A 15,000-nucleotide genomic window follows, 5' to 3' on the forward strand; every position below is an offset into this window, starting at 1 on the left:
GTGAAAGCACCGCCAGCATTCAAAAGTGACCAAAACATCAGCCAGGAAGCATAGGAACTGAGAAGTGGTCTGTGGTCCCCACCTGCAGAACCACTCCTTTATTGGGGGTGTCTTGCTAATTGCCTATAATTTCCACCTGTTGTCTATTCCATTTGCACAACAGCATGTGAAATGTATTGTCAATCAGTGTTGCTTCCTAAGTGGACAGTTTGATTTCACAGAAGTGTGATTGACTTGGAGTTACATTGTGTTGTTTAAGTGTTCCCTTTATTTTTTTGAGCAGTGTATATATATTTTTTTACATGTATATATGTTTTTCAATTAAATGCAAATGTATTTCTCCTCAGGTCACAAGAAGAGGAAAAAATCTCGGGAAGGAGACAAGACGCCTGAGGATACATCAGAACAGCCGCTGGTCAAGACCTAGCTGTGTGTGTGTGTGTGTGTGTGTGTGTGTGTGTGTGTGTGTGTGTGTGTGTGTGTGTGTGTGTGTGTGTGTGTGTGTATATGGACTAACTGCAGGCCCTCACACAATCATCAACAGCCTTTTTTCTTCCTCTTTTTGATCGTTTGTCAGACATTTCTGCAACGTTTGTCAGACGTTCCGGTCCCTAGTTGACCACTCTCAGATGTCACAACCAACAGACGTTCTAAAGGGAAACAGAAGGATATAACAGCACATAGAAAAGATAGAGCTCATCTCCCCCTGACACCCCCACAGTCTCTGATCTTAGACAGCACCAAATGGGAGGAACTAACTGAACCAGCGGGACGGAAGCTACCATGTCATCCTGAACCTGGGGGTTTTTTCTTCTTGAATGTTTCATGTCTAAGTGGCTAATGGATTTGAAGACGAAGAACGTCAGGAGAAGAGAGGTGGATTTTGGTTTATGCCACTGTCAACATTTAATTCACCCCCTCCTTACAAAATAATTGAATTGGCCCTGTTGGAGCTGTGGCAAGGAAACCAAAGACTATGTTGATATCATCAGTGCACAGAAGAATATTCACCATGCAAATGTATGAAGATCTCATCCATTCCTTCTTCAGGACGTTTTTATGGATGCTGTATCACTTGTGTTATTTGATAGTGAATGTTTATTACTATTCTCTTCTATCCTCTTTCCTATCTACTGTCTAAGGGGTGAATCCTAACTTTCATTTGAGTGGATTTTCATGCATTGATATCAATGGGAGACTAAGTGAAAATTCTATTTAGGATTCACACCGAGGTTCACTTGTCAGCATGGACTCATGCTATAGTGGTGTAAGGGGTTTAAAAGGACATGAGATGGTTTGGGGTTTTAATGCCTTACTAAGAGAAAATCTCCAGTCTGCATGTTTTAAAGTACTGGCTGAGCATCATGTAGATCTCTATTCTCTCAGCCCAACTGTTATCACAACGCCCTCAAATGGTGGGTATGAGAACGGACCAGTCTCTTCCAAATGATGTATATGAGCAATACTGAAACACTTTTACACAGTTGTGAGCGGGACACATCCAAAAGACGGTACTAATGTAGGATATGCCATTAGGAAACATCTGTTGTAGAGAATACATTTCTTATTTGATCTGACACCGTAAGACCCATGTGTCTCTCTCTCTCTGGATTAAGACCACGGGGTGTGTCTCTGCTCTGACTGGGTTTGTGCCGATTCAGGTTCGTGCCACTGCACCACAGTGGGGGGAGGAGAGAGAGTAGGGAGGGGGATAAAGGGGAGAGGGATAGAGAGAGGAGGGCTAGGGGAGAGGGATAGAGAGAGAATGGTAGGGAGGAGAGGCATAGAAGATGGGGGGCTAGAGGGAGAGGGATAGAGAGAGGATGGCTAGGGGAGAGAAATAGAGAGGAGGGTTTGGGGGAGAGGGATAGAGAGAGGAGGGAGGGGAGGAGAGGCATAGAGGATGGGGGGCTGGGTGAAAAGGGAAACGTGAAGGATGGAGAGAAAGGGTAAAGGGGGAGTGATGCTCTGTGGCTACTGTCATTGGTCAGTGAGGAGGAGGAGAGAAGAGCATCCTTCCTTGGAAAACAGAAAAATTGCTGACTCACTATGCTGCATGGGAGTAGAGGCAACAGCCAATCAGAACCCTCATCCTCTTCTCAGACACAATGGCCCTGTTTTTAACTGGAGTAGGATGAGACTGATTTAAGGTCAGTTTTCTTGTTTTTCACCTCAATGGTTAGGGTTAGGATTTGGGGAGGGGAAGCTGATTCTAGATCAGTGCTTGTCAGCAACGTCTATATGGAGGTATTTTAACACACTGCATTTTTAAAGTGCTTTTTGTCTCAAAAATGGTCCTAAATTGAAATGGATAAATTGGACAGATCGTCAGGTCTGGAGAACACTGGTGTATGGGGAGAGAGTGGCACCTACACAGAAAGTAATACAGAGATATATCTTTTTATAGAAGAGAAATGCATATATGAGAGATGTATTGTAGATATTAGAGTTTATAATGACTTTATGGGTACAGTATGTTCAAATGACTACTCTGGGCATTTTAACAGGGGAAAAATCCGAGGGGTTTTGCATTTAAAAAATGTACAGAATTAAAAAGATTCACAAGTTTCAGCCGTCTGACCTTTTAGTGTTCAGACTTTGAACAATACTGTTTTTGTTTATTCCAGTTGCTGACCGTTATTACGCAGGGCCCGGAGTTTTTTCTTGTCAGGTTAGGAATAACTCTGGGCCATAGTTATTACTAATGTCTTAAGGACAAATGGCACCGTAAGGAACATCCCCACTGTGGGATTGAGTGTCCCACAGTGGACCCCAGGAAGAGGAGCTGCTACTTTCACAACAGGTCATTGGAAACCTAATAAAATACCCAAAACCCATCTGTGCGCAGTAAATGACCTGCTGGATGTTGATGAACGGTGGCAATTCAACACGGAGAATCTTTTTGGAAATGAAAACGGAAAACGGCGGCTGATATTCTGTGGTCAGAGGCAGTAGGTCGATCAGTCAGCCGACCGGTGCTTTTCACCGTTCGTTGGCAGAGTTTAAAACTATATTAAAAACAGCCATGTACACAGGTAGAGGAAAAAAGGAGAAATTACATTCAGTTTAGTACACGATTCATCATTTATTATTAGCTGTATGAATGTACATACAGGATGTCAATATAACCATGGCGATCCAATGACGTGCGGCTGTGTGTTGGAAGACCAACCGTAGGTGTACAGTCAACAAAACATCACAACAAATACAGAACCGTTAAAGGCGGAGATTAACAATCCTTCATAAGCAGCATTATCATGAACAGGAGTGTTTTATCACACCAAGTACATGCCTGACACGGAAACTAAGCCACAGAGGTTTAAGTGGTTCAACTATTACCACAGTAGTGGTATGTGCTTTTCCTATAGGACATATCTGCATATAGCTGCTCAAATGTTTAGAAAAGGAACCAGTTGCATATAAAACACGTTCAGAAGCATTGTGGTTGTCTGTAGATCGGTCTGGGGGCTCGTATGTAGAACACAGAATCACACAATTCATTTTACACAAACTTTTCAGTCAACTTCTGGCATTGCTTCACTTTCAAGTGTTCTGAAACATTTCTTAAAAAACAAAGTGCACACAGTCATCTTTTATACATTTTCAAAACCGGAAATGGCACAATAAAATAAATAAAAAGGCAACATAACGATGGCCAGCAGAGTGATATACTTGGACTAGAGGTCTGCGTTCAGATTGTTTAAAGATGGCTCAGTAATCTGAGGAGGAGAGAAGATGGACAGACACCAGTTATACTGTTGATCATTAACATTGATTGTTGTGAACACGTGTCATATCATCGCTCTTCTCCATTTTACAACCAATAGATGGTTAGAGCGCTGCTTATAGAGAAAGGATGTGTTGTCACAGAAGGGGGTGCTTGACGAGACCACATGTGACAGTTAACAGTACTTCCTGTGGTGGACAGGAAGCAGGAAGTAGCTGGATGTGGAGGGCGGGGCCTTACTGGACCTTGGACACTGTCTCGTGGATGGACTCTGCGACATAGTCGATGTTCTTGGAGGTGAGACCACACATGTTGATACGACCGCTGGCCATCAGGTAGACATGCTTCTCCTTAATCATGTACTGCACCTGCTTAGCTGTAGGGAGGAAGGAGAGGGAGGGAGGAAGAGAGGGAGGGAGAGAGGGAGGGAGGAAAGAGAGGGAGGGAGAGAGGGAGGGAGAGAGGGAGGGAGGAAAGAGAGGGAGGAAGAGAGGGAGGAAGAGAGGGAGAATGTTATTAAAATGACAGTCAACTGTGTGTTGATCATGTAATCAATCTGCTTAGCTGTAGACTGTAGGGAGAGAGAGAGAGAGAGAGGAAAAATAGTTGTAGAATTGTATCCGTGTGTGAGGATCTGTGTGTGTAGTTGAGCTCTGTAACTTACTGGGAAACTTCCATTAAAAACGCAGTCTGGAACAAGCGCCAGTCTCATAATGCCCAGGACACCGTTTCATATTTTAGCCCCCAAAAAAAAACACCCGGTCAAAAGTGTAACTACATGTGCACAGATTATGACCGGTGTGCTTGGATGTGCCTGCGTACATGTCTGTGTGTTGGGGAAACTCTTACGGTTGAGTCCGGTGAAGCTGAACATGCCGATCTGCTGGGTGATGTGGTCCCAGGTGCCAGGCGTCCCCAGAGCAATGAGCTTAGCCTTCAGCTGGTCTCTCATCAACAATACACGATCAGCCATGGTCTTTACATTACCCTTCCTACAGGAGAGAGAGAGAGAGAGAGAGAGTTGGTTAGTTTAGCCTTCAGCTGGTCTCAACAGGACATTACCCTTCCTACAGCCCACGGGAAGTGGAACAGCTTCAACACTCTATATCACTGATCTGAATGGGAACGGCAGTCTTAAAACAAATCTGCCACCAACAGAACGTGGCTTACAACAATCCCCAATAAGGAAGCACAGTTATTCATGTACAACAATCCCCAATAAGGAAGCACAGTTATTAATGTACAACAATCCCCAATAAGGAAGCACAGTTATTAATGTACAACAATCCCCAATAAGGAAGCACAGTTATTCATGTACAACAATCCCCAATAAGGAAGCACAGTTATTCATGTACAACAATCCCCAATAAGGAAGCACAGTTATTAATGTACAACAATCCCCAATAAGGAAGCAGAGTTATTAATGTACAACAATCCCCAATAAGGAAGCACAGTTATTAATGTACAACAATCCCCAATAAGGAAGCACAGTTATTAATGTACAACAATCCCCAATAAGGAAGCACAGTTATTCATGTACAACAATGGAGCAGTTGTCAAAACTTGGACTGTACCATTCAGTGAACTCCTCAGGGTTAACTTAGCAGGCCATGCTGTTGGACTGTACCATTCAGTGAACTCCTCAGGGTTAACTTAGCAGGCCGTGTTGTTGGACCGTACCATTCAGTGAACAGATCGGGGTTGTTGAGTGTAAAGGGTTATATTTTTGACCGTACCATTCCATGAACAGATCGGGGTTGTTGAGTGTAAAGGGTTATATTTTTGACCGTACCATTCTATGAACAGATCGGGGTTGTTGAGTGTGATGGCTACGATGCGCGCCCCCTGGGAGGGAGGGTTGGACCAGGTGGTCCTGACGATCTTCTCCATCTGGGACAGAACACGGGTCAGGTTGTCTTTATCCTGGGCCACTACCGTCAGGTTACCAACACGCTCATCTGGAGGGGGAAGGAACAAAATGGACGATTAGCGTCACAGAGAGTTCGAGAGGAAAAATGTAAGCAAAAACTCTGAAATGTGGCCATTGGACCACAGCCGCAGACTGTGTGTGTGTGTGTGTGTGTGTGTGTGTGTGTGTGTTACATGTTTGTGTCCATGTATAATATATGCCATTTAACAGACATTTTAATCCATTTTACATATGGGTGGTCCCGGGAATTGAACCCACTATCCTGGCGTTACAAGCACCATGCTCTACCACCGGAGACACAGAGGACCAGGATGTACGTGTCTGTCTATAGACTCACTGTAGAGGCCAAAGTTCTTGGAGAAGGACTGGGCACAGAGCAGCTCAAATCCTTCAGAGACAAAGTAGCGGATGGCCCAGGCATCTTTATCCAGACTGCCTGATGCAAAACCCTGGTAGGCTGAGTCAAAGAACACAAACAGCTTTCTCCTCTGGAGGGAGGAGAAGGGACACAGAGAGAGGAGGGAGGAGAAGGGACACAGAGAGAGGAGGGAGGAGAAGGGACACAGAGAGAGGAGGGAGGAGAAGGGACACAGAGAGAGGAGGGAGGAGAAGGGACACAGAGAGAGGAGGGAGGAGAAGGGACACAGAGAGAGGAGGGAGGAGAAGGGACACAGAGAGAGGAGGGAGGAGAAGGGACACAGAGAGAGGAGGGAGGAGAAGGGACACAGAGAGAGGAGGGAGGAGAAGGGACACAGAGAGAGGAGGGAGGAGAAGGGACACAGAGAGAGGAGGGAGGAGAAGGGACACAGAGAGAGGAGGGAGGAGAAGGGACACAGAGAGAGGAGGGAGGAGAAGGGACACAGAGAGAGGAGGGAGGAGAAGGGACACAGAGAGAGGAGGGAGGAGAAGGGACACAGAGAGAGGAGGGAGGAGAAGGGACACAGAGAGAGGAGGGAGGAGAAGGGACACAGAGAGAGGAGGGAGGAGAAGGGACACAGAGAGAGGAGGGAGGAGAAGGGACACAGAGAGAGGAGGGAGGAGAAGGGACACAGAGAGAGGAGGGAGGAGAAGGGACACAGAGAGAGGAGGGAGGAGAAGGGACACAGAGAGAGGAGGGAGGAGAAGGGACACAGAGAGAGGAGGGAGGAGAAGGGAAAGAGAGAGAATTGAAAGGGAAGAAAGGAAAAACAAAAAGTTACCCCAAAATATAAAGGAGCCAGATGGATAATGGTTGGGATGATGAGATGTCCGTTCCCCTGGGGAGTATTCATTAGTCGCAGAACAGAAACTATTTCATCCAAATGGAAAACTTTTTGCAATGAAAACTAGAGTTTCTATTGAACAAATTCAGGTAGGTCCGTACCCGTTTGGTTCCGTTTGGTTCCTAGTGAATACATTCCTGCTGTCTCCCCTGTCTCACCTTCATGACCTCAGCGATCGTCTTCCATTCGTCAGGCGTGGGGTCTGTCCCCGTGGGGTTGTGGGCACAGGCATGAAGCACAAAGATAGAGTGTTCTGGAGCATTCTGACAAAATAACACACACCCACATCAATTATCAACAACAGGATTAGGGATGTGCATTTGAAAGATTGTCTGCGTTCAAGTAATCTCATGAAAATGATTTTGAGTAGTCAAATGTTAGCCTGAACGGGGCTGATGGCAAAACAGTCTGCAGTATTACTAGTTGTTTTGATACACAACTGAAAACCAAACTGAAATATTAATGCAAGACGCTCATTCACAGCTTGTTGTAGCCTAAATCATGCATGATGTCACTCTAACTCAAGTCCCTCACCCACCCTCCCTCCCTCCCTCCTTACCCCTCCCTCCCTCTCTCTCCATCCCCCTCCCTCTCTCTCTCTCCATCCCCCTCCCTCCCTCTCTCTGCATCCCCCTCCCTCCCTCTCTCTGCATCCCCCTCCCTCCCTCTCTCTGCATCCCCCTCCCTCCCTCTCTCTGCATCCCCCTCCCTCCCTCTCTCTCCATCCCCCTCCCTCCCTCTCTCTGCATCCCCCTCCCTCCCTCTCTCTGCATCCCCCTCCCTCCCTCTCTCTGCATCCCCCTCCCTCCCTCTCTCTCCATCCCCTCCCTCCCTCTCTCTCCATCCCCCTCCCTCCCTCTCTCTGCATCCCCCTCCCTCCCTCTCTCTCTCTCCATCCCCCTCCCTCCCTCTCTCTCCATCCCCCTCCCTCCCTCTCTCTGCATCCCCCTCCCTCCCTCTCTCTCCATCCCCCTCCCTCCCTCCCTCTCTCTCCATCCCCCTCCCTCCCTCCCTCTCCATCCCCCTCCCTCCCTCTCTCTCCATCCCCCTCCCTCCCTCTCTCTCCATCCCCCTCCCTCCCTCCCTCTCTCTCTCTCTCTCCATCCCCCTCCCTCCCTCTCTCTCCATCCCCCTCCCTCCCCTCTCTCTCTCTCTCTCCATCCCCCCTCTCTCTCTCTCTCCATCCCCCTCCCTCCCTCTCTCTCCATCCCCCTCCCTCCCTCTCTCTCCATCCCCCTCCCTCCCTCTCTCTCCATCCCCCTCCCTCCCTCTCTCTCCATCCCCCTCCCTCCCTCTCTCTCCATCCCCCTCCCTCCCTCTCTCTCCATCCCCCCTCCCTCCCTCTCTCTCCATCCATCCCCCTCCCTCCCTCCCTCTCCATCCCCCTCTCACCTCCAGGTCATCCATTATACCAGTCACGTCCAGGCCTTTCTTTGCACCATCCCAGTAGTGGTAGGGGCGGATATCTTTAAACCCAGCATCAGAAAACACTGCATTGTGGTTCTCTATAGGGGGAGAGAAGAAGGAGAAAGATGGCGAGGAGGAGGAGGTGGTGGAGAAGAGGGTATTTGTTCAGTATGTTGTGCTCTTAGGGGGATGATGACTCAATAGAAGTAGAATGTGTTTATTGTGCATCTGCTGCTGTGTCTCAGTTATCTAAACGGTCCTTATTGGTTATCTGGTTATCTAAACGGTCCTTATTGGTTATCTGGTTATCTAAACGGTCCTTATTGGTTATCTTGTTATCTAAACAGTCCTTATAGGTTCTATGGAACCCAGGACTCCCTGGAAAATCCTGGCTAAACAAATTCCATGTAAATGAGTTGGTTGTAGCTCTGCCCACTGACCCCAGGTTGGCGCGGAGACGTAGACGGGCGTGGCCGTGTTGTTGGTGCCGTTGTACCAGCGCCTCAGAAACTCCGCCCCGATCCTCAACGCACCGGTACCTCCCAATGCCTGGACCGCTCCCACCTGGAAAGAGAGAGAAAACGTCAACATTTGGGCAAGGCAAAGGACTGTGTGTTTCCCAGTCCTACTGCTCCCTACTACTCATCCCCCAGGATGTGTGTGTGTTTGTGTGTGTGTTGACGTCCACCCCACGATGTAGAATTTGAGTTACAGGAAGTAGAATTTAATTCAGTGCAATTCAGAGAAATTCGACTGAGTCATGGAACATGAGTTATATTGAATCTGACAGGTCACACTTCCAGATACCAAATAATATATCACTTTTCCCTGGAAACAATGTTCATCAACTCTTTAACCTCAGTGCTTAGAATAGCCCATTACATTTCCACCAACCATTTCATTTGTTTGGCTTCTTTTTGAAGGCCTCAGGGTCAACTTGAGGGTTGAAGTAATGCTGGGAAATGTAGTATTTCCCCCATATTTAACAAAATGTAAGTGATTAATAAAATATAACAACATTGAATCTTCACATACAGGTTTCGTTTTCTTTGATGATACATTTTAAGATGTTGTCCTGAAAATTGATTGTTTTATATGCATGTATATAACCACGTAAGATGTGTACTTGTATAGACGACACCTAATATAGAATAGCCATTTGAAATTAATAGAATTTCACTCAATTCTATTTCCTTTAAATAAAATTGTAATTCTGTATTCTCTTTACGACTTCAATTCAATCATTTTATGGCAATTTATGAGGCATTCTCAATTCAATTCTTCCCAACTCTGGTATGTGTCTATGTATATAGACGTGTCCCTCCCTCCTACCTACCCTCCCGTCCTTGATGGCGGGGCTGTCATCGCCCAGGGCCACCTTGGAGGCAGCAGAGCGGAGCTCAGGGAGACCCAGGATGGGAAGATACTCGTGGTTCAGACTGCTGTCCTCCACTATCATCTTCTCTACCTTCTTCACTACGGGCAGGACCCATGGTAGACAGTCATCTGTACGGTAGGCTGAGAGAGAGAGAGAGAGACATTATATACTGTATCTAACTCTCTATCTAGGCAGGACCCATGGTAGACTGTCATCTGTATACAGGGCTCCAGAGTGGCGCAGCGGTCTAAGGCACTGCCTCTCGCACTGAGATGCGTCACTACAGACCCTGGTTCGATTCCAGGCTGTATCACAACCGGCCGGGATTGGGAGTACCATAGAACGGCACACAACTGGCCCAGCATCATCCGGGTTAGGGTTTGGCTGGGGTAGGTTGTCACTGTAATTAAGAATTTGTTCTTAACTGACTTGCCTAGTTAAATAAAATGTTTTATAATACACACTGTACATGTCTGTCTGTCTGTCTGTCTGTCTGTCTGTCTGTCAGCCTGCCTGTCTGTTAGCCTGCCTGTCAGCCTGCCTGTCTGTCAGCCTGCCTGTCTGTCTGTCAGCCTGCCTGCCTGTCTGTCTGTCTGTCAGCCTGCCTGTCTGTCTGTCAGCTAGCCTGCGTAGGCAGGACCAATAGCAGGCACCAGGCAGTCATTTACTGTAGGCTGGAGAGACAAAAACAAGTATTACAGAGAGTACAATAGCCTAGTTATAATAAGCCTACTTCAAAATGTTGATGGTTGACACCAAAACAACCTTTCATAATTACCAGTAGCAGGCTGCAGCCATAGTGCAGCAGTATGTTCACTTCATGCAGTCTGCGGTCACACCCTGCTCTGCTGGAGGTCACCCTGGCCTGAACAATAAGTGTGTGTGTGTGCGCGCGCACACACAATCCTGTACATGTGACTTCCGAGGAGCTTCATTTCCCTCTCTAAGGAAAGCCTTCCAATTTCTCTCCTTGTCAGTCCAGGCCAGTGCGCTCTACCATTGAGGATCAAATTACAGCCGTTGATATTCAGTTACCAAAGTTCACAACAAATAGCTAGCCTCGCTGGCTGGTGTAGCCCTGGTTTAGACTAAGGGGAAACTACAGACATGTAGGCCAGCTGGTTAGAACCTACTTTCATTGTTGTTTTTTTCCCCTTCCTGCAGTTCATTAACATACCAAATACTGATTCATCAAGGTCACCAGACAAGCCCAACTAGTTTTATTATAATAGTTCCACAACACACCTGGTTTCTACTAGCATCTGTCTCTCACTGCCAACAACAACCAGTCGATATTTTCCCAGGAGTCCAGTGTGGTGTTGTGTTATGAGGCCCTTGGCTCTAGGTTCTGTAGCTACTACCGAGGGAGTAAGACCAGAAGTGACTTTTCCTAGCAGGTTGAGTTAACCCCATCCCTTTTCCTAGCAGGTTGAGTTAACCCCATCCCTTTTCCTAGCAGGTTGAGTTAACCCCATCCCTTTTCCTAGCAGGTTGAGTTAACCCCATCCCTTTTCCTAGCAGGTTGAGTTAACCCCATCCCTTTTCCTAGCAGGTTGAGTTAACCCCATCCCTTTTCCTAACCTAAGTCTTCTAACCTGCTACGTACATTTCCCCACCCTGCTGAGTAAACTCTCCTTATCTGCTATGAAAAAGTAACTTCCAGTCGTAGCTGTACTCCTAGGTTCCCCAACTGGGTCATTTGTTTTTGGGGGGGGGGGGACCTAGCTCCAAATGATTTTGGAAATCTGTTCCAAAGTATTCCCACGCACAATAGTGAAATATGTGATCATATGCAAATACGTGATTATGTTCTAGTCAAATATTATATCTGTTTGGGCTTCTTGCCGTCTACAAATGACTTGTAATTATGTTCCACCATCGGCTCAGGAAAAACAATGGTCCCGGTGTAGAATCTAGTTGATGATCCCTGCTGTTCTCCCTCTAGTCAGAACCGTTGTTCACCTGTCTGTGTCCGTCTTTGTGAATTTAACAGAGCGTGGTTTGGGGAACAGGTTGAAACAGTGAGTGAGGAAATACAATCATGTATTCCCTACAGCCTTGGCATTGGAAGAACTGGAAGGGATGACAATATAACCTAGTAGTGAAGGCAGAGTGATCTATTCCAAACCCAACACACGCATAACTACCTGTTCTGTACTGCATCCAGAAATTATTTTCTTTCCATCAGCTACAGAGCCCACTGGTCATAGAGATTCAATTCCTAATTATATGGCAGTGGTATTCAGACCTCATCTACAATGGTATTCAGACCTCATCATCTACAATGTTTAGGAATGACCACAGACCTTTTGGAAGGTGTGTCACCCCACGTCACCAGTCATATGATGACTGAGTTCGAACTAAAGTTTAGTTTATAATACGCTTCTATTGCGGACTGCCTGATCTGTTCTGTATGGACCGCACGGGTTCTCGTAGAATCAATCGTGAGGTCACATTGCTTCCCAGTGTCCACCAAATGTCAAACTCCAGAATGAGCAGCGTTTTATAAATGCTTTCATACTGCAAAGCATAACATGTAAATCATGATAGATACTAGCTAGTTGCCCCTGTATTAGCAGAAAACTATAGCTGATATGCGCTTGCTGTCAAACTTCGACTACTCTGTTAGCCTGCATGCTAACGAGGAAGGTCAAAGCCATGTTAGTTGGCAAGCATTCTAATGTCATGTTACTCAAACTAGTGCCCGTGGTCAAAGCAGTTTACCCGTCTGTGTTGCAAATTCTAAACGTAAGTGAGCATAGCTTGTTGGAGCTTCTCTTTCTTACCTCCGACTCCCAAATTCACCTTCTGCGCGTGAGTGTCCTCTCTGAAATCGGCAGTCAGTTTAAAAACGGCCACTGGAGGGGCTTGAGGTACTTCGGCGAATATAGACATGATTATAACGGATCCCGGTACAGAGCAGGAGAAGGGGAGAGAGTCGTTCTTGTTCAGTACCTCACCGGTAGGCTGCAGCGGAGAGACAGGCGAGCTTCACCTTCAACGCACTACAAGGTGCCGCTGTGAAACAGGAAAGAATAACTAAGTCCGTCCGGGTCACGGATTTTTGGAATCCTTCAGAATAAAAGTCCCACCCTGAATCCTAAATGGTCACCAATTGTTTTGTGTGTGTTCTCATATCATTTATTGCACTGTACGTTGTGTTGCAGTGAAAGGGGGGGTCCATTTTACTCAGACTTCTATTTTCCAAATCTACAGAGTTTACACCCAGAGGGGCGTCCTGCTCCTTTTTACTGTACAGGTAATTGTGTACTACGGTGCAGTATGTCCAATGTGAAAAACGTACTGAACTTCGTGCAATACGAATGCGCTAATTAACAATGGGATTTAAAAGTATTTTCTGAAGTTGATTATTGTAATTATTATAATAATATTATTAATATTGTTATTAATAGTAGCATTATAAATAATGTTTTGTTATTTGTATTACTGTTGTTACCATGATAACTATCTAGTAATAATTACTTGCTGTAAACAATCATGTCAACGCTATAATATCATTTGTGCTATAAAGGCGATTCACTTTATTGATTTTTCCATATTGTTAAACTAAATTTGAAGTCTGCTAACATTTCCTCATAACATGTTACGAATTTATCATATTTTTCACGATCTTCATTGCAGGACATTTATTTAGGAAAAAGCCGAGGTAACGGTCTAATTCTTGCTAAGTATTGCTTATTCTTTCTGGCGGAACGGAGGTCTACAAGGCAAGCTGGAACCAATGTCTGGAACGGGCGTCAACCCAATGACCAATGAGATAGCATGGAATACTGACCGGGGCTGCGAGACAGCCAATGAGAGCCAAGCATCTGAAAGGCCAAGGGCTTGTGCAGCTGTATGGCTGTGCACATGGAAATTATTAGGTTGTTTGAACAGGTGATATCAAAGCAACTGGATATAATTTTAGATGCTGTATGTTGATATTTATTTTAGCTACTGTACTTTATCAAACATATTGTATCTGACATTTTAGGAAAATATCATAATTGTGGCTTCAGTCCCGAGAGCAAATTAGCCACTGTCTGCAAGTGACTATACAGGAGATTATGAATAGATTCATAAAGATTAAATTACATCAAAATAAATAGCATAATGAGTAAACATAGTTCTGAATGTTTGATTACGGGCTATTAAACATATGCAATTCCTCTTTGCTCCACAAGATGTCAGCCTTAGCTAGCAATGCAAGATGTGCTGTCATTTTATCCCAGGGTTTTCCAACCCTGTCTTTGCCTTTAATAAATATGCAGCTCCAAAAATTGTTTGGTGACCAAGAATATTAACTGTTTACTTTGCAAGCTCACCAGCAATGGGGCATCAAGCAACAATAGGCCTACTGGTCCAGCATAGGCCTACTGGTCTTTTGGTATGTACAATTTGCTTGAAATTGATCATTTAATTATAGAGCTTGCATTTGGAATATGTTGTTCAAATTCATTATTACACAATCAAAATAAAGAAATGGGCTGTCTGGTAGCCTCAATAAATAGACACAGATTTTTAGTTGAACAAGTCATTGCATGTATCGATTTTTTTTTACTTGACTTGAGACTTGACTTGAAAAAACCTGTGACGACTCAACTTGACTGGCTTTAGAATGCATGACTTGGACTTGACTGGCTCTTAGAATGCATGACTTGGACTTGACTGGCTCTTAGAATGCATGACTTGGACTTGACTGGCTCTTAGAATGCATGACTTGGACTTGACTGGCTCTTAGAATGCATGACTTGGACTTGACTGGCTCTTAGAATGCATGACTTGGACTTGACTGGCTTTAGAATGCATGACTTGGACTTGACTGGCTCTTAGAATGCATGACTTGGACTTGACTGGCTCTTAGAATGCATGACTTGGACTTGACTGGCTCTTAGAATGCATGACTTGGACTTGACTGGCTCTTAGAATGCATGACTTGGACTTGACTGGCTTTAGAATGCATGACTTGGACTTGACTGGCTCTTAGAATGCATGACTTGGACTTGACTGGCTCTTAGAATGCATGACTTGGACTTGACTGGCTCTTAGAATGCATGACTTGGACTTGACTGGCTCTTAGAATGCATGACTTGGACTTGACTGGCTCTTCGAATGTATGACTTGGACTTGACTCGAGATGTTCTACTTGTGACTCGACTTGAGACTCGGAACTTGTGACTTGCTTGTGACTTGAAAAATAGTGACTTAGTCCCAACTCTGTTTCTACCTTGATACACCTCTGTGCCGGATCAAGTCTGGCACCAAAAGGCTCTTGAACTGCTTCTACCTCCAAGCA

The 15,000-nt window shown here is 45.5% G+C and overlaps 2 protein-coding genes across 2 annotated transcripts in view; one reads left to right on the forward strand and one right to left on the reverse strand.

Annotated features, from left to right (window-relative positions):
* The window catches only part of LOC106591176 (metal transporter CNNM1), a 21,427-nt gene extending 19,740 nt beyond the window's left edge, over positions 1–1,687 (forward strand). Inside the window, exon 10 of the mRNA XM_045690923.1 lies at positions 348–1,687. Coding sequence (XP_045546879.1) covers positions 348–427 — 80 coding nt within the window. The 3' untranslated portion in view covers positions 428–1,687. The remainder of the gene's footprint in view (positions 1–347) is intronic.
* A 1,378-nt stretch (positions 1,688–3,065) lies between these two features.
* On the reverse strand, positions 3,066–12,766 carry LOC106564367 (aspartate aminotransferase, cytoplasmic). The gene is made up of 9 exons (XM_045690924.1): positions 12,491–12,766; positions 9,663–9,844; positions 8,767–8,890; positions 8,312–8,424; positions 7,078–7,182; positions 5,995–6,145; positions 5,520–5,685; positions 4,577–4,719; positions 3,066–4,103 (listed from the first exon to the last, which is right to left on the reverse strand). Exons 1-9 carry the CDS (start codon positions 12,597–12,599, stop codon positions 3,964–3,966), a joined length of 1,233 nt encoding a protein of 410 aa, XP_045546880.1. The 5' UTR covers positions 12,600–12,766; the 3' UTR covers positions 3,066–3,963.
* Positions 12,767–15,000: the final 2,234 nt, after the last annotated feature.

The sequence above is a fragment of the Salmo salar genome, chromosome ssa12 (assembly GCF_905237065.1).
Source record: "Salmo salar chromosome ssa12, Ssal_v3.1, whole genome shotgun sequence".
Lineage (NCBI taxonomy): Eukaryota > Metazoa > Chordata > Actinopteri > Salmoniformes > Salmonidae > Salmo > Salmo salar.

Coding starts and splice junctions, on each gene's coding strand:
- LOC106564367 (XM_045690924.1), bottom strand. CDS start 12,599: ATGTCTATATTCGCCGAAGTACCTCAAGCCCCTCCAGTGGCCGTTTTT. Junction 5,686..5,994: donor CAAGAACTTTGGCCTCTACA/GTGAGTCTATAG, acceptor TTCCCCCTCCAG/ATGAGCGTGTTGGTAACCTG. Junction 4,104..4,576: donor CAGCTTCACCGGACTCAACC/GTAAGAGTTTCC, acceptor TCCTCCCTACAG/CTAAGCAGGTGCAGTACATG.